This window comes from Corvus hawaiiensis, chromosome 36, assembly GCF_020740725.1.
Source record: "Corvus hawaiiensis isolate bCorHaw1 chromosome 36, bCorHaw1.pri.cur, whole genome shotgun sequence".
NCBI lineage: Eukaryota > Metazoa > Chordata > Aves > Passeriformes > Corvidae > Corvus > Corvus hawaiiensis.
In genome coordinates, this window is record NC_063248.1 from 1,360,364 (window position 1) to 1,386,347 (window position 25,984).

General features: G+C 55.7%; 1 protein-coding gene and 1 long non-coding RNA gene across 2 annotated transcripts; one reads left to right on the forward strand and one right to left on the reverse strand.

Annotated features, from left to right (window-relative positions):
• Positions 1-759: 759 nt before the first annotated feature.
• On the reverse strand, positions 760-3,438 carry LOC125319127. The gene is made up of 2 exons (XR_007200597.1): positions 2,723-3,438; positions 760-1,808 (listed from the first exon to the last, which is right to left on the reverse strand). It is a non-coding gene; the product is annotated as an uncharacterized LOC125319127 (long non-coding RNA).
• A 1,279-nt stretch (positions 3,439-4,717) lies between these two features.
• TACR1 (tachykinin receptor 1) lies at positions 4,718-22,287 on the forward strand. The gene is made up of 5 exons (XM_048290143.1): positions 4,718-5,109; positions 10,318-10,512; positions 16,474-16,624; positions 17,898-18,094; positions 19,228-22,287. Exons 1-5 carry the CDS (start codon positions 4,718-4,720, stop codon positions 19,520-19,522), a joined length of 1,230 nt encoding a protein of 409 aa, XP_048146100.1. The 3' UTR covers positions 19,523-22,287.
• Positions 22,288-25,984: the final 3,697 nt, after the last annotated feature.

A 25,984-nucleotide genomic window follows, 5' to 3' on the forward strand; every position in this document is an offset into this window, starting at 1 on the left:
CAGCTGGAGGGAGAAACGACCTCCCCCAGCGGGGTTTTGTTATCCCACCAATTATCCCACCAATTATCCCACCAATTATCCGACAAATTCTTTTCCTTGTTTGTTTTTCCCCTCGGACTGCCCAAATTTTCTCCTTTAAAGCCAAGAACTTCTTGGAATTCCCAGAGATTTTCAGGATTTGCCCGGATTGGGAGCCACGGCAACGAACCGGCTGCGATTTCATCCCCGAAAATGCTCCTGGTGGGATTGGCCAGTCCAACCCTGCTCCCCCAAATCCCAACCCTGCATTCCCAAATCCTAACCCCACACCCCCAAATTCCAGCCCCGCATTCCCAAATTCCAACCTTGCACCTCCAAATCCCAGCCCTGCTCCCCCAAATCCCAAACCAACAGCCCCAAATCCCAACCCTGATTTCCCATATCCCAGCCCTACATTCCCAAATCCCAACCCCACTCCCCCAAATCCCAGCACCCCCAAATCCCGAAAGGCTTTGGAATTTCCCCGGAATCTCCCGGAGGGCACCAAGACCGGTCCCCCTCCCCCACCCACGCAGCCAAACCCAGCTCAGGTCGGGCAGGCCCGGCCTAAAATGAGAATCTGAGCCTAAATTTGAGCTGGAGAACAAGGAGGGGAGGGAAAGGAAGGAACCGGCCACGAACCCCCCGGGGGGTTTTCAGGGAAGCGGGATCGGGAATTTCAATGGGAATTCCGCAGGGAATTCTTTGTGCCAGGCCGAGGGATCCCGAGGAGAACTAGTCTTAAAATAAACAAAATTTATTAAACCAGGCTTAAATCAGCAAATCCTTCCCTGAGCCGGGGCAGGAGGGAACCCAGAGCCAGCACCGGGATTTTGGGATGGATCCCTGCCCTAAATCCCTCCTGGAGCAGCGTTTTCCTTCCCCATCCCGGCACCGGGAATCGCTCAGCAGCAAAGGAACCGCGGATTTGGGGTTGCTGGGGGCGGTTTTGGGGTCTGGTTTGGGTAATCCCGGTAATTCCCTCCTCTCCTTGGGAAATCCGGGATTCCAGCAGCTCTGGATTTGGGGAGGGGGAGGGGAGGGTAATTCCAAGGCACGGGTTTAAACCCCATCCCAAAATATTTCAGGATTAAATCCTTGAAGTCCTTAAGATCCCCGGGATATTTTCTTCCCTCCAGGAATGCCGGCAGGATCCCCAGGGAGATAAATCCCACCCTGGGATGCTCTGAGGAGCTTCCACCCTCTGACCGCTAAAAACCCACGAAAACCCAACCCGGATTTAGGAAAAACTCCCCCAAATTTCCTGCTGCACAACCCCTCCCGCCTGCCCAGCTTGGGATGGGGGCGGGGAGGCTCCAAATCCCAAATCCAAGCGTGGGAGGCTCCAAATCCCAAAAGTGCCCCGGGAAGAGGAGGAGGAGGAGGAGGAAAACAATGGGATTAACAACCCCAAAACCTGGGAAACCCCCTCCCGGCTGCGGGTTTAAAGCCCAGCCCGAGCTGCCTGCATGGGATTTTTTTCCCGGTCAAAATTCCAGGGAAACCCCAATCCCAAGGGCTGCCGGTGGTTTGGGAGCTGCGGCTTCAATCCGGGAGGGGGCAAAGGCTGAAGCTGCTCCCCGGCGTTGCTCACTCCCCGGTTTTTGGGGATCCGGGGTCTCGGCCAGGCTGGGTGGAGGAGCCGGAAGCTCTGAGGATGGAGAATTCCCGTCTCCGGTGGTTCCCTGGAGGATGAGGATGGATTTTCCTCCAGGAGCAGCGGGATTTGGGGGGGGTCTGGTGTCCCCCCCGGCTCAGGGGGGAATCCACAGCGGGAGACGATCCCATCCCTGTGGAAAACACGCCGGGAAAAGGCTCTGGAAGGGCTGGCGAGGCCCTTGATCAATCGATTGATTGATTGAATGATTTCCTTTCAATTCAATCCCTTCCAAAGGAGAGAAAAGGTGGAATCCCCTCCAAATTCCCCAAATTCCCCACACCAACACTCCCATGCCCCTTCCAGGGCCTGCTCCAACCGGGAAACCACCCGGAATCCCAATTCCTGGCACTGGGAAGAAGAGCAGGATCTTTCCTCCAGGAGCTTTCCCAGCGGGAAACTGAGGCAGGAGGGAGGGATGAGCTCCGGGAGCCGCCGGGGATGGAGGGAAGGGGGAGGATTTGCTGGGAACGGCTTCGCTCCGAGCATTTGGGATTCCCAATCATCCCTGGATTGGGCTTCGGCCTTTCTCAGATTTACGGCGCTGCCCCCAAAATCGTGGGAAGGGGCGGAGGGACTGGGAATCCCATTCCCAACTCCCATTCCTGGCTCCCATTCCTGGCTCCCATTCCCAGCTCCCATTCCCAGCTCCCGTTCCCGGCTCCCATTCCCGGCTCCCGTTCCCGGCTCCCGTTCCCGGCTCCCATTCCCGGCTCCCCTTCCCAACTCCCATTCCCGGCTCCCATTCCCGGCTCCCGTTCCCGGCTCCCCATTCCCAGCCCGCATTCCCGGCTCCCATTCCCGGCTTTCCGGGCCGCTCTCCCTCCCCTCTTCCCGCATTTTCCAGCGCTGCTGCCATCGAGGGCTCCGGGAGCTCCGGGATGAGCGCTCGGCCCGGAGCTCCCTGGATCCCCCCTGGAGCGGCTGGAAACGCCGAGATCCCGGCTGGAATAAACCTCCCGCATCCATCCTCGGGATAAACGGCTCCGAATTCCAGCAGCTCCCTCCCCGCGCCCACCTTCCAGCCCCAATCCCTCCCGGATTTACCTGGGGGCGGCTCCTCTCCCGCCAGCCCGGGATTTGGGATCATTCCCGGCCAACCGGAGGAGCGAGCGCGGCTTCCCCGGGCGATTCCCGGCGGCAGCGGCGCATCCCGAGGGAGGAGCGGCAGGGCCGGGATGGTTCTGGCAGTGGCAGCGGCGTTAAAATCCCTGGATACGAACTGCGGGAAGGGGAAAATCCCAGCAGCCGGGAGAGGAGGGCTTCTCGTGGAGCGGGATTTTCCAGCCCTTCTGGGGTTCGCGTGGTGCGGGAAGGGCCCTGCGGTGAAGTGTCCGGTCCGGAGGGGAAGGAAGCGGAGGGGGCGGAGGGGGAAGAGCTTTTCCATGGGGAATCCAAGGTTTGCTTTGTTCCCTGGGGATTCAGAGCACGCAGGGAGAGGCTGGGAAGCCTCGCGATCAATAAACATAAAAACGATCGATAAAATATCGGCGCGTTGCCTTTATCGGGATCCTAAAATTCCTGCTGGTTTTGGAGCCGGCCCCCAAAAGCACACGGGGAGATTTGGGGGGGAAAAGAGGTGGGAGAGGGGATGGGGGGGTGGGGGAGGGAAAATTGGGATCGGGGGTTGCCGGGAAAGGTGGAAGAGCCGCTTCCAGCGGGAAGGGGCAGCTGGGAACGGGGAGCGGCGGCTCCGGGGCCTGCGGAGCCCCCCGGGCACGGGGAGGGGACGGGGGGAGCGGGGGAGGGGACGGGGCCGAGGGACCGGGGCCGGGGGCTGTCCCCGGGCCGGCTCTGCCCACCGGGCTCTGGCACCGCCCGCGCCGCCCATAAAAGCCCCGCTCGTGCCTCGCCCGCCGCAGTCGGGTCCGCGGCACCGGCTGCGCCCCGAGCCCGCTGCCGAACCGGGGGGAGCCGGCGGCGTCCCGAATCGGGGAATGCGCATCCCGAACCGGGAATCCGCATCCAGAACCGGCTGAATCCCGAACCGGCTGCATCCCGAAGCGGAAAATCTGCATCCTGAACCGGCTGCATCAGGGACCGGGGGGAATCGGCATCCCGAACCGGGGATCCGCATCCCGAACCGGGCATCCGCATCTCGAACCGAGCGAGGATCCGCACCCTGAACCGACTGAATCCCGAACCGGGGGAATCTGCATCCCAAACCTGCTGCATCAGGTACCGAGAGGACCCGCAGCCCGAACCGGCTGCTTCCCAAACCGGCTGCTTCCCGAAGCGAGCGAGGATCCGCATCCTGAACCGACTGAATCCCGAACCGGGAGGAATCCGCACCTGCTCCGGTGCAACCGCATCCCGCTCTGGTGCCGCACCGGGCAGGATCCGCAACCCGAACCGGCCGCATCTCGAACCGGGAGGAATCCGAACCCTGGGGAAGCCGCAGCCGAGCCTGGAGGGACCCGCACCCCGAACCAGCCCTGCACCCCCATCCAGCCGTGCCCGAACCGGGAAGGACCCGCACCCCGAACCAGCCCTGCACCCTCATCCAGCCGTGCCCGAACCGGGAAGGACCCGCACCCCGAACCAGCCGCGCCATGGCCGCGCTCCCGGCTCCAGCTGCACCCTGACCCAGACAGGTCCCGCACCCCGAACCCGCCGCACCCTGACCCAGACAGGTCCCACACCCCCAAACCAGGAGAGCTCTGGAGCAGCCCTGCCCCCGACCCCTCTGCCCCCGAACTGGGAGGTGCCCACACCCTGGAGCAGCCACGCACCCCAAAGCTGCTGGGCCAGGGGGGCCCTAAACCCCAAAGTGGCTGAGCCAGGGGGGGCCCTGAACCCCAAAGCCGCTGCGTGCCCCAAATTTGCTGTGCCCTGATCCTCTGCACCCTAAACCAGGAAGGATCTGCCTCCCAAATTAGCTGACCCAGCAGGATCTGCACCCCAATCTTGCTGTGCCCTGATCCTGCCGCTCCCTGACCCAGGAGGGCCCCACACCCCAAATTCACTGTGCGCCCCAATCTTGCTGAGCTCTGACCTGGGAGGGTCCCGCACCCCAAATTCCCGGTGCCGTCTCCGGGGACCATGGATGCCTCTCCGGCTCTGGAAGCGGAGCTGGAGCACCTCAACGCCTCCCTGAACGAGTCCTGGGCCAACCCGTTCGTGCAGCCGCCCTGGCAGGTGGCCCTGTGGGCCGTGGCTTACGCCCTGATCGTGGTGGTGGCCGTGGTGGGCAACGTGGTGGTCATGTGGATCATCCTGGCGCACAAGCGGATGCGCACGGTCACCAACTTCTTCCTGGTGAACCTGGCCTTCGCCGAGGCCTCCATGGCCGCGCTCAACACCGTGGTGAACTTCAGCTACGCCGTGCACAACGAGTGGTACTTCGGCCCGGCCTACTGCCGCTTCCACAACTTCTTCCCCATCGCCGCCGTCTTCGCCAGCATCTACTCCATGACGGCCATCGCGCTGGACAGGTGAGTGGCCGGAGCGGCCGGGGTCACTCCGTGGCCGGAGCCTGGGCGTGGAGCTCGGCTCTGTCTGTGCTCCCCCACAATTAAAGCAAAGCTCGTTTCAGGGTTCAAAATAACCCAGCCCCGGCTGCAGGTGGCTTTGGGAATTCTGTGGGAGCGTTGGGAGCTCGGGAACAGCTCCGTGATCCCCCCGGCGGTCGGTGCAGGGTCCTGGGGGTTCCTTTGGAGAAGCCTCTGCCTTCCCAGCTCCTCTGCAGATCCTTCCCTTCCCTTCCCTTCCCTTCCCTTCCCTTCCCTTCCCTTCCCTTCCCTTCCCTTCCCTTCCCTTCCCTTCCCCTTCCCTTCCCTTCCCTTCCCTTCCCTTCCCTTCCCTTCCCTTCCCTTCCCTTCCCTTCCCTTCCCTTCCCTTCCCTTCCCTTCCCTTCCCTTCCCTTCCCTTCCCTTCCCTCAGATCGAACCAAACCCCAAATTCAGGCACAAAATGGCATCGCCTCCCAAACCCCGCGCCTGTGCCGGACACGCCATCCCAGGAGCCATTCCACGGTTCTGGGCTGCGTTGGGAATGTCTGCGGAGCGTCTGGGAGCAGCTCGGGCTGGGAAGCGCATCCCGGCTTGGGGGGGTGTCCCAAGGAAAACCCGCCGGGATTCCAGGGGCGGATCCAGCGGGAGAGGCCGGAGCCCGGGATTGCTGGTTCGGCTGCCGGGGTTGGGTTTTTCCCTGCCCAGTTCCTGCCGGATTGTTGGGATCTGCTGGCACAGCCGGATCCCACCGGGGCCGTGATCCAAAGCTCAGCCGGATCCCAAATCCCACTGGAGCTGTGCCGTGATCCAAAGCTCAGCCGGATCCCGGATCCCGGCGGGGCCGTGATCCCGAGCCCAGCCGGATCCCGGCGGGGCCGTGATGCCGAGCCCAGCCGGATCCCGGCGGGGCCGTGATGCCGAGCCCAGCCGGATCCCGGCGGGGGCCCGTGATCCCGAGCCCAGCCGGATCCCAGTGGAGCCGTGATCCCGAGCCCAGCCGGATCCCACCCGGGCCGTGATGCCGAGGCCCAGCCGGATCCCACCCGGGCCGTGATGCCGAGCCCAGCCGGATCCCAGCGGGGGCCGTGATCCCGAGCCCAGCCGGATCCCGGATCCCAGCGGAGCCGTGATCCCGAGCCCAGCCGGATCCCAGCGGGCACCGCTGTCCCTCCTTTGTCCCCGGGCTCGGGGGACACCGAACCCCCCCGGAGCCCCCCGGCTGTGACCTCCCCCTGGCGCTCCCTGTCCCAGGAATTCGGCCTCGCTGACATTCCCCCAATCCCGGCTCCGGGGCAGCCTCGCCGCTCCCTCGGAGCGTTTTTTCCAAGGGCGACATTCCCCGGAGCCGGCCGGGCTCTGCGCCGCCTCTCCCGGCCCCTGTTCCCGGGGAATCAAGGGGATTTTTGGCAGGGGATCCGTGGCGGGGAGGACGCTTTTCCTGCCCGTATTCCCTGCGGGAAGCAGCGCCGGGGTTGGATGAGGCTCCCCGGGCGTTCAAAACAGCTCCGGGGTCGGTTTTTGTCACCAAATCCTCTCCCTAAAATCCCCGGGGAGCGAGCGCAGGGAATTGAGGTGATAATTAATAAAAACCGGGATATTTCCAGCTCCTCTCCCATGGCGGTGCTGGCGCTGCTCCAGGAGGATCTTTGTGATCAGATGGAAAAGCCCTTTCGGGCTGGGATTAATTCCAGGGATTATTTTTGGGGTTAATAATTGAATTTACAGCCTTTGATCCACCCCGAAATAACCAGGAAGGCAAATCTGGGGAAGCTGGAGTAAAACAGGAAAATCTGGAAGGCTGGGGCTGGATTTTTGGGGGGAGATTGGCATTCCCAAAAATTCTTCCTGCACCTGCAAAACCCTGAAGAGAGGCTCGGCTTTCCCAAAAAAATCCAGTCTCCCACCTGGAAGCTGCAGCCTCCGTGCGCTCGGAGCCAGCGGCTGCATCCCAAATTCCAGCCGGGAATCGCGAAGGCGGCAAATCCTATCCTCAGCCCCTCCAGGCACCTCCAAGCCCTGGAAAATTGCTCCTCTTCCTGTGCCTGGGACCTGACAATGGCAGCTGAAACGCAGGAAAAGGCAGGAATTTGTTCCAGGAGCCTGGAAGGGAGGAATCGCTCCTGGCTGGCAGCAGGAGGATCTGTGGGAAACAGGGAGAGCAGGAACTGGGATTGGGAACGGGGAGAGCTGGGAATGGGATTGGGAACAGGGAGAGATGGGAATGGGATTGGGAATGGGGAGAGCTGGGAATGGGATTGGGAACGGGGGAGAGCAGAAATTTGGGATTGGGAACCAGGAGAGCTGAGAATGGGATTGTGAACAGGGAGAGCCGGAGCCGGGATCGGGAGCGGCAGGGCCGGGTTGGGGTTTCAGCCACAGCCGGGATGGGGCTGGAATTCCCGACTTCCACCAAAACTCAGGGAGGCAGCATGGAATGAGCCTCACGTTCCCAAAGTCTGGCAGAGCGATGGGATCCGGAGCGAGGGCTGGGATGAGCAGGATTCTCCCCCAATCCTCTGCATCCCCTGCTCCCCGCAGGCAGTTTTCTGAGACATCTCTGCCAGAGGATATGGAATGGCCTTGGAAAAACTTGGAAAAGCCACCACAGAGCAAGTGGGGATTGTGGTTTGATCCATAAAATCTGGGAATCCTGGAATGGGTAGGAAGGGACCTCAAATCCCATCCAGTGCCACCTCCCACCATCCCGGATGCTCCAAGCCCCGTCCGGCCCTGGCCTGGGACACTTCCAGGGATCCAGGGGAATCCACAGCTTCTCCGGGAATTCCCCCAGTGGGGGTTTTTTTTTGCGGGATCCGTCGTGGATTTGTGCAGGATTTTCGCTGGAAGTTTCCTCCATCCCCTCCTTCCCCTGGAGCTGCTCCAGCCTGGGCACAAAACAAAAACAACGGGAAGTTGTTCCGAACACTCCCAAACAATCGCAGGAAATTCGGGATTGGGGCTGGCACCGGAGGCGGCTCAACAAAATCCCGAAGAATTCTGGGCCCAGCAGCTCCCTCGGCTCCCGAATTCCTGCCCCGTCCTTTGTTCGGGATGCGTCAGTGCCAGAGCACTTCCGATGTCCCTTCCCTGGCTCCCGGCTCCCCCTGGGAATGGGTTCTCTTGGAAAACAGGCAGGAAATCCATTTTTTCCCCGATTTTCTGGGAAAAGCAGCGGTGCCCACGCTGATTTCCAGCCGCATTCGGAATAAAATCCCAACTCTGGCCTTCCCTAAGTCGGGATTTCCATGGAGCATCCCAGGATAACGCTGGCGTTCCCTCTCTCACTGGGAATCCCCAGCCTCCCGCAAACGGATGGAGGAGGAAAATTCCCATGAGGATAAAATACCCAGGAATGCAGCCCAGGGGGCAGAAAGGGGGAAAATCTCCTCTCTGATCCCAAAACTCGGAGTGAATCCAGCCAAAATCCTTCCAAGGGAGCAAATCCGGGAGAATTTGGGATGTGGGACCGGAAAAAAAAATTCCCCCCTTTTCCTGCAGAGCTTCTTTTTGAAGCAGCTGGAATTTGGAGTGGGAATAAGCTCCTGCAATTCCCAGATAAAGCTGCTCGTTAAAAATTCCCTCTCTGGACTCCAGCAGGAATCCCACCGGGATCGCCGTTATTTATTATCTGTATTTTTGTTAATATCGATATTCCCTTTTTTTTTTCCAATTCCGGCTGGGTTATCCAATTATCCCAGGTGCCCTGAAATCCATGAAGTTGCCAGGGAACAAGCTCCATGGGGAAAATCTGGGATCTCCAAACTTCCCTCCCTCACCACAGCTCCCGAAAATTCCCAGTCCTGCAGCCATCCCCACCCCCCAAATCCCACGTTTTTAGCAGAAAAATCCGCTCGGGAAACTGAAATCCCAGGCTGGATATCGGAATATTTTCCAGCTCATTCCCATTCCCTGCTTTTCCCAGGAGGTGATTTTTGCAGGAAGAACCCTCCGGAGAGGACAAATTTTAGCAGTTAATTAATTAATTAATGATTAACACGGGGCACCAGGCCGGGCCTTTTCTTTAAGCCTGGCTTAAAGGACATCTGGGCTTGGCAGGGCAGGGCTTTTGATCTGCTCCTGGTGCTGTGGAATCCCAGAATTTGGAATATTCGGGAGCATCGGGGAAGTGAAGGAAAGGCAGGGATTGGGGCTGGAGGAGCGAAGCAGCTTTGTGAATTCCCAAAAAAAATTCCAGCGTCACGGAAACGCCACCAAAAGCCCGGGAAGCTGCTGGAAACCCAGCGGGGAGCGGGATCGGAGCGTGGATTTCCCAGCTGGGCTCGGGAAGGCGGGGACCGGGGATGGAGACAGGAATGGCTCGGGAAGGAGTCACTGATCCCAGGCCCCTGATCCCATGGCATTAATTCCCACGGAATTAAAGCCCCCCCGGGATCCCTCGGGTGTAAATCCCATCCAAATCAAATCCCCATTTCCCCCACTTTTCCTACGGGAAGAGGGAGAGCGTTTGGAATTCCCTGGGTGGTAAAGGTGGAACTGGGATGGAGTAGGAGTGCTTGGGTGGCTCCCAAGGGCAGGAAAGTTCGGATTTAGCCGGGTTTTGGGGGGAATTGGGGGGGCTCATAAACCTGGAATAGGATCCTGGAATGGGCCATTCCATTGATCCCATCCCACTGATCCCATTCCCATCCCATGGATCCCATTGATCCCATCCCATGGATCCCATCCCATCCCACTGATCCCATTCCCATCCCATGGATCCCATTGATCCCATCCCATTGATCCATTCCCATTCCATTGATCCCATTCCCATCCCATCCCATCCCATGGATCCCATCCCATCCCATAGATCCCATTGATCCCATCAATCCCCATCCCATCAATCCCATGGATCCCATCCTATCAATCCCATCCCATCAATCCCATCCTATCCCACAGATCCCATCCCATCAATCCCATCCTATCCCATGGATCCCATCCCACGGATCCCATCCCATCCCACAGATCCCATCCCATCCCACGGATCCCATCCCATTGATCCCATCCTATCCCATCCCATCAATCCCATCCATCCCATCCCATGGATCCCATCTTATCCCACAGATCCCATCCCATTCTATGGATCCCCATCCCACTCTATGGATCCCATCCTATGGATCCCATCCCATCCAGCTCCCAGAGCTGGAACACTGGCATTTCCCAGCCCTGATTCCCGCTTTTCCCGTGCCGCAGGTACGTGGCCATCATCCACCCGCTCCGGCCGCGCCTCTCGGCCACGGCCACCAAGGCGGTCATCGGCCTCATCTGGCTCCTGGCCTTCCTGCTCGCCTTTCCCCAGGGATATTTCTCCGTCACCGCCGAGCTCCCGGGACGCCTCGTGTGCCTCGTGGAGTGGCCGGAGCCCGGCAGCGCCGCATCCGGAAAAACGTGAGTGGGAACGGGCTGGGACAGGAGAGAAATCCGGGGAAAAATGGTGGGAATGAGAGAAAAGTGGAGAGAGGGAAAGGGGAAAAGGGAATTGGGGAAAGGGGGAAAAAGGAAAGGGGAAAAAGGAAAGGGGAAAGGAAAGGGGAAAGGAAAGGGGAAAGGAAAGGGGAAAAGGGAAAAGGGAAAGGAAAGGGGGAAAAGGGGAAAGGGAAGGAAAGGAAAAAGGAAAAAGGAAAAAGGAAAAAGGAAAGGAAAGGAAAGGAAAAAGGAAAGGAAAGGAAAAAGGAAAGGAAAGGAAAAAGGAAAAAGGAAAAAGGAAAGGAAAGGAAAGGAAAAAGGAAAGGAAAGGAAAAAGGAAAGGAAAAAGGAAAGGAAAAAGGAAAGGAAAAAGGAAAAAGGAAAGGAAAAAGGAAAGGAAAGGAAAAAGGAAAGGAAAAAGGAAAGGAAAAAGGAAAGGAAAAAAAGGAAAGGAAAAAGGAAAGGAAAAAGGAAAGGAAAGGAAAGGAAAAAGGAAAGGAAAAAGGAAAGGAAAAAGGAAAGGAAAAAGGAAAGGAAAAAGGAAAGGAAAAAGGAAAGGAAAAAGGAAAGGAAAAAGGAAAGGAAAGGAAAGGTGGGAATCCCTCGGGATAGGGAATCCCTCTCTTACCCAGTGAGGGCTCAGGGCAGCACCGGCTCCCCCCGGCTCTCCCGGGGGCACAGTCACTTTTCCAGGTGAATTCCATGCTCTCCATGATCCAAACATTGTCCCAGTGCTCCCTGCCCCCCCTGGATCCTCCTCCTCCCGGGAATCCCGTGTCCAACCCGCGGACATTCCGTGTTTGGGCTCTGGGAATGGGATTTGCTCTGCCCCGGGGGATCACAGCCCTTTTCGTGTCCCTCGAAGCCTCCTGGGGCAGAGTTATTCCTGCGAGAGGAAAATCCGGATTTCCCGGGAATATCCTGGGTGAGGGATAACGGAAAAATCCCAGTTTGGGGATTTATCCACTCCAAATATCCCCAAATTCACCCCGAAACTTGAAGCTGGAGTGTCAAGAACGGCTGGGAGGCCTCGGCTGGAATCGAATCCCTTCCTGGAAGGAAACTCCGGGAATTTCCAAAGGGTCTGGGAATGGTTCGGTCTTGGAAATCCGCAGGGAGTGAAATGGCGGGAATTGAGGAAAAAAGGGAGAGGGAGGGGAATAAAAAAGGGAATAACAAAGGGGATCCAAAAGGGAATAAAATAGGGAATAAATAGGGAATAAAAAGGGAATAAACAGGGAATAAAATAGGGAATAAATAGGGAATAAAAAGGGAATAAAAAAGGGAATAAACAAGGGAATCAAAAGGGAATAAAAAAGGGAATAAGCAAGGGAATAAAATAGGGAATAAACAAGGGAATCAAAAGGGAATAAAAAAGGGAATAAGCAAGGGAATAAAATAGGGAATAAAAAAGGGAATAAAATAGGGAATAAACAGGGAATCAAAAGGGAATAAAATAGGGAATAAAATAGGGAATAAAAAAGGGAATGAGCAAGGGAATAAAAAAAGGGAATAAGCAAGGGAATAAAAATAGGGAATAAAATAGGGAATAAACAGGGAATCAAAAGGGAATAAGTAGGGAATAAACAAGGACTCAAAAGGGAATAAACAGGGAATAAAATAGGGAATAAAATAGGGAATCAAAAGGGAATAAAATAGAGAATCAAAAAATGGAATAAAAAAGGGAATAAACAAGGGAATCAAAAGGGAATAAAAAAGGGAATAAACAGGGAATCAAAAGGGAATAAATAGGGAATAAAATAGGGAATAAAAAAGGGAATAAACAAGGGAATCAAAAGGGAATAAAAAAGGGAATAAGCAAGGGAATAAAATAGGGATTAAAATAGGGAATAAAATAGGGAATAAACAGGGAATCAAAAGGGAATAAGTAGGGAATAAACAAGGACTCAAAAGGGAATAAACAGGGAATAAAATAGGGAATAAAATAGGGAATAAACAGGGAATCAAAAGGGAATAAAATAGAGAATCAAAAAATGGAATAAAAAAGGGAATAAAAAAGGGAATAAACAAGGGAATCAAAAGGGAATAAAAAAGGGAATAAACAGGGAATCAAAAGGGAATAAATAGGGAATAAAATAGGGAATAAAAAAGGGAATAAACAAGGGAATCAAAAGGGAATAAAAAAGGGAATAAGCAAGGGAATAAAAAAGGGAATAAAATAGGGAATAAACAGGGAATCAAAAGGGAATAAGTAGGGAATAAACAAGGACTCAAAAGGGAATAAACAGGGAATAAAATAGGGAATAAAATAGGGAATAAACAGGGAATCAAAAGGGAATAAAATAGAGAATCAAAAAATGGAATAAAAAAGGGAATAAAAAAGGGAATAAACAAGGGAATCAAAAGGGAATAAAAAAGGGAATAAACAGGGAATCAAAAGGGAATAAATAGGGAATAAAATAGGGAATAAAAAAAGGGAATAAACAAGGGAATCAAAAGGGAATAAGCAAGGGAATAAGCAAGGGAATAAGCAAGGGAATAAAAAAGGGAATAAAAAAGGGAATAAAAAAGGGAATAAAAAAGGGAATAAACAGGGAATCAAAAGGGAATAAGTAGGGAATAAACAAGGACTCAAAAGGGAATAAACAGGGAATAAAATAGGGAATAAAATAGGGAATAAACAGAGAATCAAAAGGGAATAAAATAGAGAATCAAAAAATGGAATAAAAAAGGGAATAAAAAAGGGAATAAAATAGGAACTAAAAAGAGAATTAAAAAGGGAATAAAATAGGGAATCAAAAGGGAATTTGCCATCTCCAGCCCTGAGGATGGAGGAAGTGGGGCTGTGGAATTCTGCTGTGGAATTCTGCCGTGGAATTCTGCCATGGAATCCCGCCGGAGCCGGGGCGGGCGTCCAAGGCGAGCGTGGCAGGTGCCGGTGGCTCCCTGCTGCCATCCATCACCTCATTCCTGGCCTGGCACCGCCGGAGCCGGGGCCGGAGGGCTCCGGGGGCGTTTCCCAACCTCATTCCATCCTTGGGGATCCCTTCCAGCCTGGAATATTCCGTGATTCCCAGGCACTGCCCGCTTGGGGCGGATCGTTCCGGTGGCTTTTCCAAATCCAAGAGGAAAACACCGCCGTTAAAGCCACGAGGGATCCGCATCCCGAGGCAGCCGGGAAAGCTGGGAAAGCAGATCCCCGGCAGCCTTGGGATGGCCAGATCCCAAAGAATTTGGGGATTGGGAGGAATTCACAGCTCCAAGCCTCGGGATCTCCCCGAGCGGAGCCTGGTGGAGCTCGGGATGGGATTTTCCGGCCCTAAATAACTCCAGGACAGGTGTTGGGGTCATTCCAGAGGCGTCACTCCAGCCCCTCGCGCTCCATGGGCTCGGAGCGGTTATTCCGGGAAGGCTCCAGGGGCAGCTGCTCCGTCTGCAGCGCCGGGAGGAAAAATATCCCATCCTTTTCCCAGTTCCCAGGGAAAACAGGAGAATTCCAACACCTCTGGAGGCAGGAATGCCCTTGGAAAACCTCTGGGGAGCACAGAGCTGGTTTTCCCTGGAAAACATCTCTGTTTTCCCCACTGTGCCAGCAGCCGGAGCCGGTAATTCCATGGGATTTGATCCGGCTGTCGATCCCTGCTTCCCACAGGGATTCCTGATCCATCCCAATTCCAGCGGGGTTGTTCAGGGAAGGGAGAGGCCACCCCGGGGAGATCGGAGCCCCTGGGAATGTCCCTCCTGTGCCAGCATTCCCAGGATTTGCCGGGGAAAAGGAGGAGGCAGCTCTGTCCTCCACCATCCCATGATTCCTCCGGGATCCTCCATCCTACACCAGATCCTAAATCCCTGAAAACCTTTCCGTTTTAAACCCCAGCTTTCCCTGAGTGCTCCGATCCCGGGAATCCTTCAGGCAGAACAACACACGAATAATTCCAGTGCTTTTCCACGCCCGGGATCCCAAAAGAATTCCCGGAGCTGTCTGGAACGGCTCTCCAGGCCCAGACACCCCTGGAAATGAGGGGTCTGTGCTGCTGACGTTATCCCGCAGCTCCTCCAGACATTCCTGCAGGGCTCCCAGGATCCTGAATTCCATGGGAACCGCAACAAAAATCCTCCTCCGGAGCCGTGGAGACGCCTCTGGAAGGAGCGAAATGAAATCCGGCCCCGCAAACCCCCATCCCAAATGGAATTAGGGCCGGGGGAAAATGAGATTGCGGCAGGGCTGGGGCCAGCCCCATTCCCTGCGGGAGAATTCCCGGAGCCGCTCCGTACCCTCTGGAGCTGTGATTCAATCCGAGCTCCCGGGAAGATGAGTGATTCCAGAGCTGGGAGCGGCTGCAGGGCCTGGATCGGCCTCGGGAAGATGCAAAACCTTGGATCGGAGCCCAGAAATCCACGCAGGGACCCCCAAGGCCTTGGGAACAGAATTCCCGCTAAGCCGGCAGCATTTAGGAAGTTTTCCAGGCAGGCACCAGCCATGTTCGTGGGCTCAGTTTTTAGGGAAGAGAGGATTTTCCAGGATTTTCCAGGATTTTCTGCATGGCCAGAGCCTCTGTCCCCTCCTGCGGGATAAACCCGGAATGACGGCAGTTCCTTTTAGATCAACTCCTTTTTGACAGAAATCCTCACGGATCCACGGCATTCCCAGAGTTCCCACAGCATTCCCAGAGTTCCACAGCGTTCCCAGTGCTCCCCCTGTATTCCCAGTGCTCCCCCTGTATTCCCAGTGCTCCCACAGCAATCCCAGCACTCCCCCTGCATTCCCAGTGCTCCCCCTGCATTCCCAGTGCTCCCAGTGCTCCCACAGCGTTCCCAGCGCTCCCATGGCATTCCCAGCGCTCCCATGGCATTCCCAGTATTCCCCCTGCATTCCCAGCACTCCCATGGCATTCCCAGCGCTCCCATGCATTCCCAGCACTCCCCCTGCATTCCCAGCGCTCCCAGTGCATTCCCAGTGCTCCCATGGCATTCCCAGTGCTCCCCCTGCATTCCCAGTGCTCCCAGTGCATTCCCAGCGCTCCCATGGCATTCCCAGTATTCCCCCTGCATTCCCAGTGCTCCCATGGCATTCCCAGTGCTCCCAGCGCATTCCCAGTATTCCCCCTGCATTCCCAGTGCTCCCAGTGCATTCGCAGTGCTCCCGATCCCGCCGCGGCTCCCCAGCTCACGGCAGAACAGCCTCGGGCCTGCGCTGCCGCTTCCATGCGGAGCCTCCCGCTGGATTTGGGATTTGTTTATCCATGACATGAGGAGCCCCAGGATCCGGCCCTTTCCCTGAGCCCGGAGAGCGGATCCGGCTGTGGAATTCCCGGCCGGGTTTGAGTAAAGCTCCAAGGATTTGGCTCCTTTTGGGAACCGGGGTCGTGGCTGGTGCCACTTGAGCCCAGGATTTTTGGGAGCTGCATCCCATTCCCGGTGTTTGCTCCGCAGGAAAATCCTTTATTCCTTCTCAATATTCCCATCCTTTCCTAATCCAAAATCCCACGTTTCTGGCAACTAAAAGTTGGGAGCAGAGCCCGCATCCATCCCCAGGATAATGTGGGATGTGAAGAGAGGAGGAGTGAGAGGAGAAACTCAGCTCAGCTAAAAATTCCTTCCCTGAGGAAATTCCCAGGAATTTCCCTGACTACATCCCATTCCAGGAGGGTTTTTTCCACTTGTCCTCCCAAATCACCAGGAGCAGGATGAGTCTCCAGAGGTTTTATCCCAAACGGGGTGGGGAGGGATCCGTAATGGGGGCGAACCTGGATAACGGGAGAAGATCGGGGTGAAACCCGGGAATCCTCCCCAGCCCGGCAATTCCCGGTGCAGGAATTATGCGGGAATTGCACCGAATCCTCTCTTTCCGAGCGCCGCTCTTCCCCTCCGAGCTCAGTTCGGAAGAGGGGGACGGGAGATGCTCAGGGATGATCCCGTCCTCCGAGCTCAGTTCGGAAGAGGGGGACGGGAGATGCTCAGGGATGATCCCGTTTTTCCCAGGTACCACTTCTCCACGACCGTCCTGCTGTACCTGCTGCCGCTGCTGGTGATCGGCTGCGCCTACGCCGCCGTCGGCCGCACGCTCTGGGCCAGCGAGATCCCCGGGGACTCCTCCGACCGCTACCACGAGCAGGTGTCGGCCAAGAGGAAGGTGAGGAATTCTGGGAGCGGATGGATCCAGAATTCCCATCCGATCCTAACCACGAGCAGGTGTTGGCCAAGCGCAAGGTGAGGAATTCCGGCAGGGGCCAGATCCAGAGTTCCTGGCCAATCTCCACAAGGTGAGGAATTCCGGCAGGGGCCGGATCCAGAATTCCTGGCCAATCTCCACAAGGTGAGGAATTCCAGGAGCGGATGGATCCAGAATTCCTGGCCAATCTCCACAAGGTGAGGAATTCCAGGCACAGGTGGATCCAGAATTCCTGGCCAGTCTCCAAAAGGTGAGGAATTCCAGGAGTGGACGGATCCAGAATTCCTGGCCAATCTCCACAAGGTGAGGAACTCAGGGCACAGATGGATCCAGAATTCCTGGCCAATCTCCACAAGGTGAGGAATTCTGGGCACAGGTGGATCCAGAATTCCTGGCCAATCCCAACCACGAGCAGGTCTCGGACAAGAGGAAGGTCAGGAATTCTGGGCGTGGCTGGATTCAGAATTCCCATCCAATCCCAACCATGAGAAGGTCATGGCCAAGCTCAAGGTAAGAAATTCTGGGAGGGGCTGGATCCAGAATTCCTGGCCAATCTCCACAAGGTGAGGAATTCTGGGAGGGGCTGGATCCAGAATTCCTGGCCAATCCCAACCACGAGCAGGAATCGGCTACATGGAAGGTAAGGAATTCCGAGTGTGGATAGATCCATAACTCCTGTCCAATCCAGGTCTCAGAGAAGCAGAAGGTAAGGAATTCCGGGCATGGCTGGATCCACAATCCATGGCCAATCCCAGCCCCAAACCCTTCATTAGGAGTGGGAGCAGGTGAGGACTTGGTGGTTGAAGATGGAGCAGAGTGGACACCTTCACAAAAGTGGTTCAACCAAGACGTTGACCACACATTCCTGGTTGGAAAGGCCATTCCAGAGGGTGGAATGACCAGTGGGTGGGTTGAAGATGGAGCAGAGTCCTGTGGACATCTCCTCCACAAACACAGTTCAACCAAGACATTGACTGCACATTCCTGGTTGGAAAGGCCATTCCAGAGGGTGAAATGGCTGCTGGATGGGTTTAGGACACCTCCTCCACAAAAGTAGTTCAACCAGGATTTTGGAAAGGTCTCCAAGGCCGAAGAGTGTGGAATGACCAATGGATGGGTTGAAGATGGAGGAGACATCAAATGTGGTTCAATCCAGATGCTGACCCCGCGTTCCCGGTTGGAAAGGCCGTTCCGGAGGGTGGAATGGCTGCTGCAGCGTTCTCCCCCATTCCAGGTGGTGAAGATGATGATCATCGTGGTGTGCACCTTCGCGCTCTGCTGGCTGCCCTACCACGTGTACTTCACGCTGCAGTACCTGCGGCCCGAGTGGTACCTGCAGAGGTTCATCCAGCAGGTCTACCTGGCCGTCATGTGGCTGGCCATGAGCTCCACCATGTACAACCCCATCATCTACTGCTGCCTCAACGACAGGTGGGCAGCGGGAGGCTCCGGGAGCGCCTCGGGATGATGGGAATGTGGGGATGTGGGAGATGAGGAGAGGGCTGGATGGGGTTTTTTCGGGATGGTTCTGTCCTGCCCTCTGCCACGTCCAGCAGATGCGGGATTGGCACAATCCTCACCTGAAGTCTTTCCTAATCCCTGGGGATTTGGAGGGAAAACATCAATCGAAGCAATCCCAACTCATAATTGGGATTTCTCAGAGGGTTGTTCCTCCCCTCAGTGAAAAATCACAATTTTGTCATGTTTAGCAAAGCTCAGCTTTATCTCCCTCTTCCTTTGGCCATGTCCATCCCATTCCTTTGACCACCTCCATCCCATTCCTTTGGCCATGTCCATCTCCATGTCTTTCCTCATTCCTTTGGCCACCTCCATCCCATTCCTTGTTCCACCTCCATCCCATTCCTTGTTCCACCTCCATCCCATTCCTTTGGCCATGTCCATCTCCATGTCTTTCCTCATTCCTTTGGCCACCTCCATCCCATTCCTTGTTCCACCTCCATCCCATTCCTTGTTCCACCTCCATCCCGTTCCTTTGGCCATGTCCATCTCCATGTCATTCCTCATTCCTCTGGCCACCTCCATCCCATTCCTTGTTCCACCTCCATCCCATTCCTTGTTCCACCTCCATCCCGTTCCTTGTTCCACCTCCATCCCGTTCCTTTGGCCATGTCCATCTCCATGTCATTCCTCATTCCTCTGGCCACCTCCATCCCATTCCTCTGGCCACCTCCATCCCGTTCCTTTGGCCACCTCCATCCCGTTCCTTGTTCCACCTCCATCCCATTCCTTGTTCCACCTCCATCCCATTCCTTGTTCCACCTCCATCCCGTTCCTTTGGCCACCTCCATCCCATTCCTTGTTCCACCTCCATCCCATTCCTTGTTCCACCTCCATCCCATTCCTTTGGCCACCTCCATCCCATTCCTTGTTCCACCTCCATCCCGTTCCTTTGGCCACCTCCATCCCATTCCTTTGGCCACCTCCATCCCATTCCTTGTTCCACCTCCATCCCATTCCTTTTTCCACCTCCATCCCATTCCTTTTTCCACCTCCATCCCATTCCTTGTTCCACCTCCACGTCTCTCCCCCTCCCGGTCCCGCAGGTTCCGGCTGGGATTCAAGCACGCGTTCCGCTGGTGCCCGTGGGTCAGCGCCGGGGAGTACGAGGGGCTGGAGCTGCGCTCGGCGCGGTTCCTGCACACGCAGAGCTCGGTGTCCAAGGTCAGCAGGATGGACACCACCACCGTGGCCTCGGCGCTCGGCGCAGCCGACGACGACCCCGACGAGCCCGGCCGGGCCAAGCGGCTCTCCCTGGACATGACCTCCAACGGCTCCTCCCGCAGCGACTCCAAGACGGTCTCTGAGAGCCTCAGCTTCTACTCCAACACCCTCACCTAGGGAGGTCCTCGTCCCCTGGGTGCCACCTCAGCGTCACCGCCCTGCTCGTGCCGTGCCGCCGTTTCCCGTGCTGTTTTCCTGTCCCTTTTCCTTGGGAGAGCCCAGCAGCAAAACCTTGGGATGAGTTCTGAGTGTTCCGTTGCGGGGCCGGCCGCCGGAATGTTTGGCTGGCCCCGCCTTGCTGCCGGGCAGATGGAGGGGATGCAGGAACAGCACAGAGCCGGGTTTTTCTCCGGAATTCCAACACTGGCCGGTGCTTCCATGCTCTCTGCGAGGCAGGAGGGATCTCCCAGTGCATCCCACCCACGGGAAAACGACCCCATCCTGCACTTCCCTCCTCCCATCCTTAATTTCATTCTCCCCGTTGGATATCCAGGGGAATATTGAATCCCAAAATTCAGCAAAATGGCTCTTTCCAGCTCCATGGGGAATCATCGGCCACAGCGCAGATCCAGGACTTCCCGCACGGTCTTGGATCATCGCTGGCACCCACACCCCGCTGCTCCGAGGTCTCCTGCTCCAAACCCACAGATCGGAGCAGGGTGCTCCCAAAGGATCTACTGAAGGATCTACTGCAGGATCTCCTGAAGGATCTCCTGAGGGATCTCCTGAGGGATCTCCCGAAGGATCTCCCAAGGGATCTCCTGAAGGATCTACTGAAGGATCTCCCAAGGGATCTCCCGAAGGATCTCGGAGCTGAGCCGGGCTTTGGTTGCTGTTCCTCAACCACCACAAGGAATCCCTGTGATTCCCTGGAAGCCCCAAGGTGATTCCTCTTGGATGGACTCTGGAATGCCATGGAGCTCTGGAAAAGGAGAGCCCACCCTGAAGCGATTCTCACCCCCTGGAAATGGATTCCGTCCCAAAAATGAGGATTGGAGGGAGATCGGGAATTCTGCAGGGCTGGTTTCACCCTGATGGTTGAGGTGATTCCCTTCCAGCTCCTGGATTTTGTTTTAATCAGGGAATTTTTTTTCCTTTGCAAAAACCATGAAGTTCGTGACGTGTGCATGGATCTGTGGAACGTTTCAGTCCTGTTCCGATGGATGATTTTCCCTGGACTTGTCCAGTGGATGAACACACACCCAGAGTGAGGGAAAAAGGAAAATAAAACCCCAAGTGGATAAACTCGGCTTGTTGGGAACAAAGCCACAAATTCGGGGACAGTTTGGGGGGAATTTGCTCCCGGCTGCTGCTCTGAGTTCTCGCTTGTGGTGTGGAAATCGGGCTCCTAAATGGAGTCACTGCAGGAGAAATGAGGGATGAACTCTGGAGGAATGAGGGATGAACAATGGAGAAATGAGGGATGAACAATGGAGAAATGAGGGATGAACTCCAGAGAAATGAGGGATGAATGATGGAGAAATGAGGGATGAACAATGGATAAATGAGGGATGAATGTTGGATAAAGGAGGGATGAACTCCAGAGAAATGAGGGGTAAACAATGGAGAAAAGAGGGATGAACTCCAGAGAAATTAGGGATGAACAATGGAGAAACGAGGGATGAACTCCAGAGAAATGAGAGATAAATGATGGAGAAATGAGGGATGAACAATGGAGAAATGAGGAATGAATGATGGAGAAACGAGGGATGAACGTTGGAGAAACGAGGGATGAACATTGGAGAAATGAGGGATGAACGTGGGAGAAATGAGGGATGAACGTTGGAGAAATGAGGGATGAACGATGGAGAAATGAGGGATGAACTCCAGAGAAACGAGAGATGAACGATGGAGAAATGAGGGATGAATGATGGAGAAACAAGGGATGAACGATGGAGAAACAAGGGATGAACTCCAGAGAAACGAGAGATGAACGATGGAGAAATGAGGGATGAACGTGGGAGAAATTAGGGATGAACAATGGAGAAACGAGGGATGAACGATGGAGAAACGAGGGATGAACGATGGAGAAACGAGGGATGAACATGGAAGCGCTCGGCGGATTTGCGCAGACCAAGGAATTGCTCATTTATTCCCAAAAGCTGAACCTCAGACCCCACTGAGCACGGAGAGCTCTGGGAATAAAGCAGGGACGACTTCCGGAGCTTCCCGACTCTCCGGGCTCCAAAGTGGCTCTGGGAAGATCCAATCATTCTGGATAAACCTGGATAAATCCCTGTTTATCTCGGAGATGAACCCACCCATGTTCAAGCCACGACTCCGGATGGAATTCAAGGAATGGGCAAAGAGGTGGATCCAGGAACAACTGAAAGCAGATTGACAAAAATGATCCTTTTTCCCCCAAATCCTGCCCGGTACCATCTGTGAGGAGCAGCTTTTCCAGCCGTTCCCACCCTCCTCCCACCCCCTGCGGCCGTGCCACGTCCCAAAGCTCCACATGCTTTGGAATGGGATTTTTCCTGCTTAAATTCCCACATTTTCCTGTTCTGGTCACCTCAAGGCACATTCCCATGGCTGCTTCCCAAATCCTGGAGAACGGGAATGGTGTGACCCCTCCTGGGGGGTTGGTTTGGCAGAATCCCACCGGTCCCAAAGGAAGGGGTCAGAGGGAAGGTTTGGGGTGGGAAGCCTTTCCCACTGATTCCATGGGAGCTGCCACCATCCAGAGCCAAATCCTGAGTCCCTTCCAGCTGCCATCCCAAATCCACAATCCCAAAAAAACCCCCAAATAGCTCAAAAGGGGTAAAAAGGTGAGTGGAGATTGGCTCCAAAAACCCCAAAAATGAGTTTGGGTCCCGTTTGAAGCCAGAATTCCCAGAAAAAAAAAAAAAAAGGAAATATAAATACATGTGTGGATAGGGATATAAATAACCACAGTGCCCTTCTGGCCTCCGTGTTTGTGCCCCGGATCGCCGGGATCAGACGTGCAGGGAACGACAAGTGTCTGCTCCAGGGAATGCTCGGCGGGAGAACCGGGATCACCCCGGGGAAGGAGCTGAGGCTCCGATCGGAGCGGACGCTTCGCAGCCTGGGAATCTCCTGAGGCATCCCGAGGAAAAGGAGCTCTTGAAATAAAGAGGGAACAATTCCTAGCTGTTGGAAATAGCGAGGATGATGGCCTGGGATACTCGGGATGTTGGGAATGGGCCATGGGATCATCCAGCAGCTGGAAAAGCAAAAGCTCGTCCATAAATGGGTGCCAGCCCCAAATCCAGGCTGTCCCTTTTCCCCTCCAAGTGCCGAGTTATTGCTGGAGGTGGGAGCAGGGACGAGGATTTGGGATCGAGGCCGTCCCAAAAGATGGGATGTGTGCTCCGTGTCCACACACGGAATGTGGGTGGGGGGGGAAGGACCTCGGATCCCATCGATCCCATCCCGCCCCTGCCATGGCCAGGGACACTCCCACTGTCCCAGCGGGCTCCAACCTGGCCTTGGGCACCTCCAGGGATCCAGGGGCAGCCCCAGCTGCTCTGGGAACTCCAGCCCAGCCCCTCCCCACCCTCATTCCTTCCCAAGATCCCATTTCAATCTCCCCTTTCCCACTGGGAAGCCGTTCCCTGTGTCCTGTCCCTCCATGCCTTGTCCCCAGTCCCTCTCCAGCTCTCCTGGAGCCCCTTCAGGCCCTGCAAGGGGCTCTGAGCTCTCCCTGGATCCCTCCCTTCTCCAGGGGAACATTCCCAGCTCTCCCAGCCTGGCTCCAGAGGGGATCCAGCCCTGGGAACATCCTCAGGCAGAATTGTTTTCCCAGCCCTTGGAAAAGCCACAGGAAATTCCCCTTTTGGAGACTGAAGAGCCCAAACCGAGGTGGCCGCACCTGGACTTGGGGCTGGGACCTTTGTCCTGACCGTGATCCCATTTCCATCTCCTGGGCAGCTGAATCCAGAGGCTTTTCCAGGTTTTTTTAAGCAGATCTCAGATCAGAGATTCAGTTCCAAAGCCGGGGAGTTCCTTTGCCTCTTCCCTGGCACCTGAAAGAAAAACCAGCGGAGTCTGGAGAGAATCCCCCGGAGCTCTGTTCCCATCCCTCTGCCATCTCTCCTTGGAAGCACCTGGAAAACTGCCCCATCCCAAACCCCAAATCCCAGCCTGGAGCCACCTCCTGAGCCCCTAAACCTTGGATTTTAAGCTCAGCTTTGTGTTCTGAAATGCAGAAATTCCCATTCCAATTGAACAGGAGCCTGGAGCAGCAAATCCCAAATCCCTCCCCATCCACACTGGGGATCTTCTCCAAAATCTGCTCCAAAACCCACCCTTTTCCCCCCATTCCACGTGTGACCGTCCCTCCCCCAGCACCAACCCCTGGATTTCAGGATTTTGCTGGATTTTGGGATTCGAGCAAGCCCGAGCCTGTTTTGGTTCTGTTGGGCAGAAAAACCCCGGCGCCTTTGGAAGTCGAAGCCAAGGATCCGGCGGCGCCTTTGGAAGTCGAAGCCAAGGATCCATCCGGCGGCAATTCCCATTGTTTGGAGCGTTTTTCCCGGGATTCCCGGTGGACACAAGGCCTGCCCCGCCCATCCCCTGTCTTCAGTGTTGTTTTTATTTTGCTGTCCCTCGAGAGCCCCTCACGGCCGAGCATTCCAGGATGGAAGCGCGGGATCCGCTGTTTACGGAGCGTTCCCGCAGGGATGACGGGATTTGGGTTTTTTGGGATTTCCGTGTCCTTGCCGGAGCTGTGCGAGGTCGCAGAGCCCGGCCCGGGAGCTCCTGGGGTTTATTTATAATTAAATCACCGCAATCGGAAAAAATTCCAATTTTCAGCCTCCGGGACCCAGCGTGGTCCCTTCTGGCGTTCCCCATTCTGGGATTCTGGGATTTTGGGATTTCTTCATGTCCCAAACACATCACCCTGCCCCAAAATCCCATGTCCAGCTGGATAAGGAACACAATTATTATAATGCATGGAAATCCCCCTTTTCCTTGGAATACTCACCCCAAATCCCATTCCTGCTGGAATATCCACCCCAAATCCCATTCCTGAAGAATATCCACCCCAAATCCCATTTCTCTGGAATATCCACCCCAAATCCCATTCCTGAAGAATATCCACCCCAAATCCCATTCTTGCTGGAATATCCACCCCAAATCCCATTTCTATGGAATATCCACCCCAAATCCCATTCCTATGGAACACCCACCCCAAATCCCATTTCGGCAGAATATCCAGCCCAAATCCCATTCCTATGGAATACCCACCCCAAATCCCATTCCTGCTGGATGTTAAATCCCACTCCTCAGTGAAAGTCCCGGAGAGGGACAGCGAGACCCGGGAGCAGCTGAGGGTCTCCTTAAAATCCCCATCCCGGACCAAAGGGCTCCCGATCCCAGGGGATCCCTCGGGAATTTGGGATTTGGGGTGGCAGCAGCTGGAAGGAGCTTTCTGGGAAGTTCTTCCCATGGGAGCATCCCAAGAGAGAGAGAGGGAACCCAACCGTCCTTCCCAAAGTGTCTGCGTGTGACCGTCGGGATCGTCCCTCCGTGGATTTCATGGATAAATGTTCCTTTGGTGTGGAGAGACTGGTTCCTTATCCCTCAATGAGGGGAGAGGGGTGGGAGTGGAAGAGGTGGAAAAGGCGGAAAAGCTAAAATTCCATAAAAAACATGGATGAAGGGTTTGGGGCACCCTCGGTGGGAAGGGTTTGCCCCGAAATGTCACCACAACAGCAGGAAAAGGGACAATTCCTGGAATTCCTCCTCAAAGCCAGGGCTGGGAGTGCATCCCTGATTCCCAAATCATGGAAAAGGCTCCGATCCTTCCTGGAGCGCGAGCAGGGCTTGGGGTCATTCTCCGTGCGATTCCGGCCTCCTCTTCCCTGGCTGGGCTCCCGAATCCTGCTGCTCCGCCAGGAATGCTCAGTCCGTGGTTTTCCATGCTGACAGCGGAGCAGGTGGGAATTGCGGGAGCATCCGGCCCCTGCCATCGGTTCCGGCCGCCTGGAATTCCAGATTTTAATTAAAGCGGCGTTGCCGGGCTTGGCTCCATCCCGCAGGCCCGGCAAACTCCGGCTGTTTGCTTTCCATGAGCGATTTTATCCTGGAAAAGGCCGGGAATGGATAAACATCGGCAGGCGCCGGGCGCCGGCGGCTGCTCCCAGCTGAGCTTCCCACGAATGCGGGGCTGGATCCCCCTTCCCGGCAGGATTCACATCCCAAGGGAGCTTTTTATTGGGATCATCCCCTTGCCCATCCCAGCAGGATTCCGATCCCAACGGAGCCATTTCCTCCATCGGGATCATCCCATCCCAATCCCCACGGAGCCGTTTCCTCCATCGGGATCACCCCATCCCAGTGGGATTCTGATCCCCACGGAGCCATTTCCTCCATCGGGATCACCCCATCCCAGTGGGATTCTGATCCCCACGGAGCCATTTCCTCCATCGGGATCATCCCATCCCAATCCCCACTGAGCCATTTCCTCCATCAGGATCACCCCATCCCAGCGGGATTCCGATCCCAACTGAGACATTTCTTCCATCGGGATCACCCCATCCCAATCCCCACAGAGCCATTTCCTCCATCGGGATCATCCCATCCCAATCCCCACGGAGCCGTTTCCTCCAT

What these genes read in the sequence shown, in the direction of transcription:
- TACR1 (XM_048290143.1), top strand. Translation starts at nt 4,718, where the DNA reads ATGGATGCCTCTCCGGCTCTGGAAGCGGAGCTGGAGCACCTCAACGCC. An exon ending in AGCGCCGCATCCGGAAAAAC is followed by an intron (nt 10,513 to 16,473) that starts GTGAGTGGGAAC and finishes CGTTTTTCCCAG; the next exon opens with GTACCACTTCTCCACGACCG. An exon ending in AGGTGTCGGCCAAGAGGAAG is followed by an intron (nt 16,625 to 17,897) that starts GTGAGGAATTCT and finishes CCCCCATTCCAG; the next exon opens with GTGGTGAAGATGATGATCAT.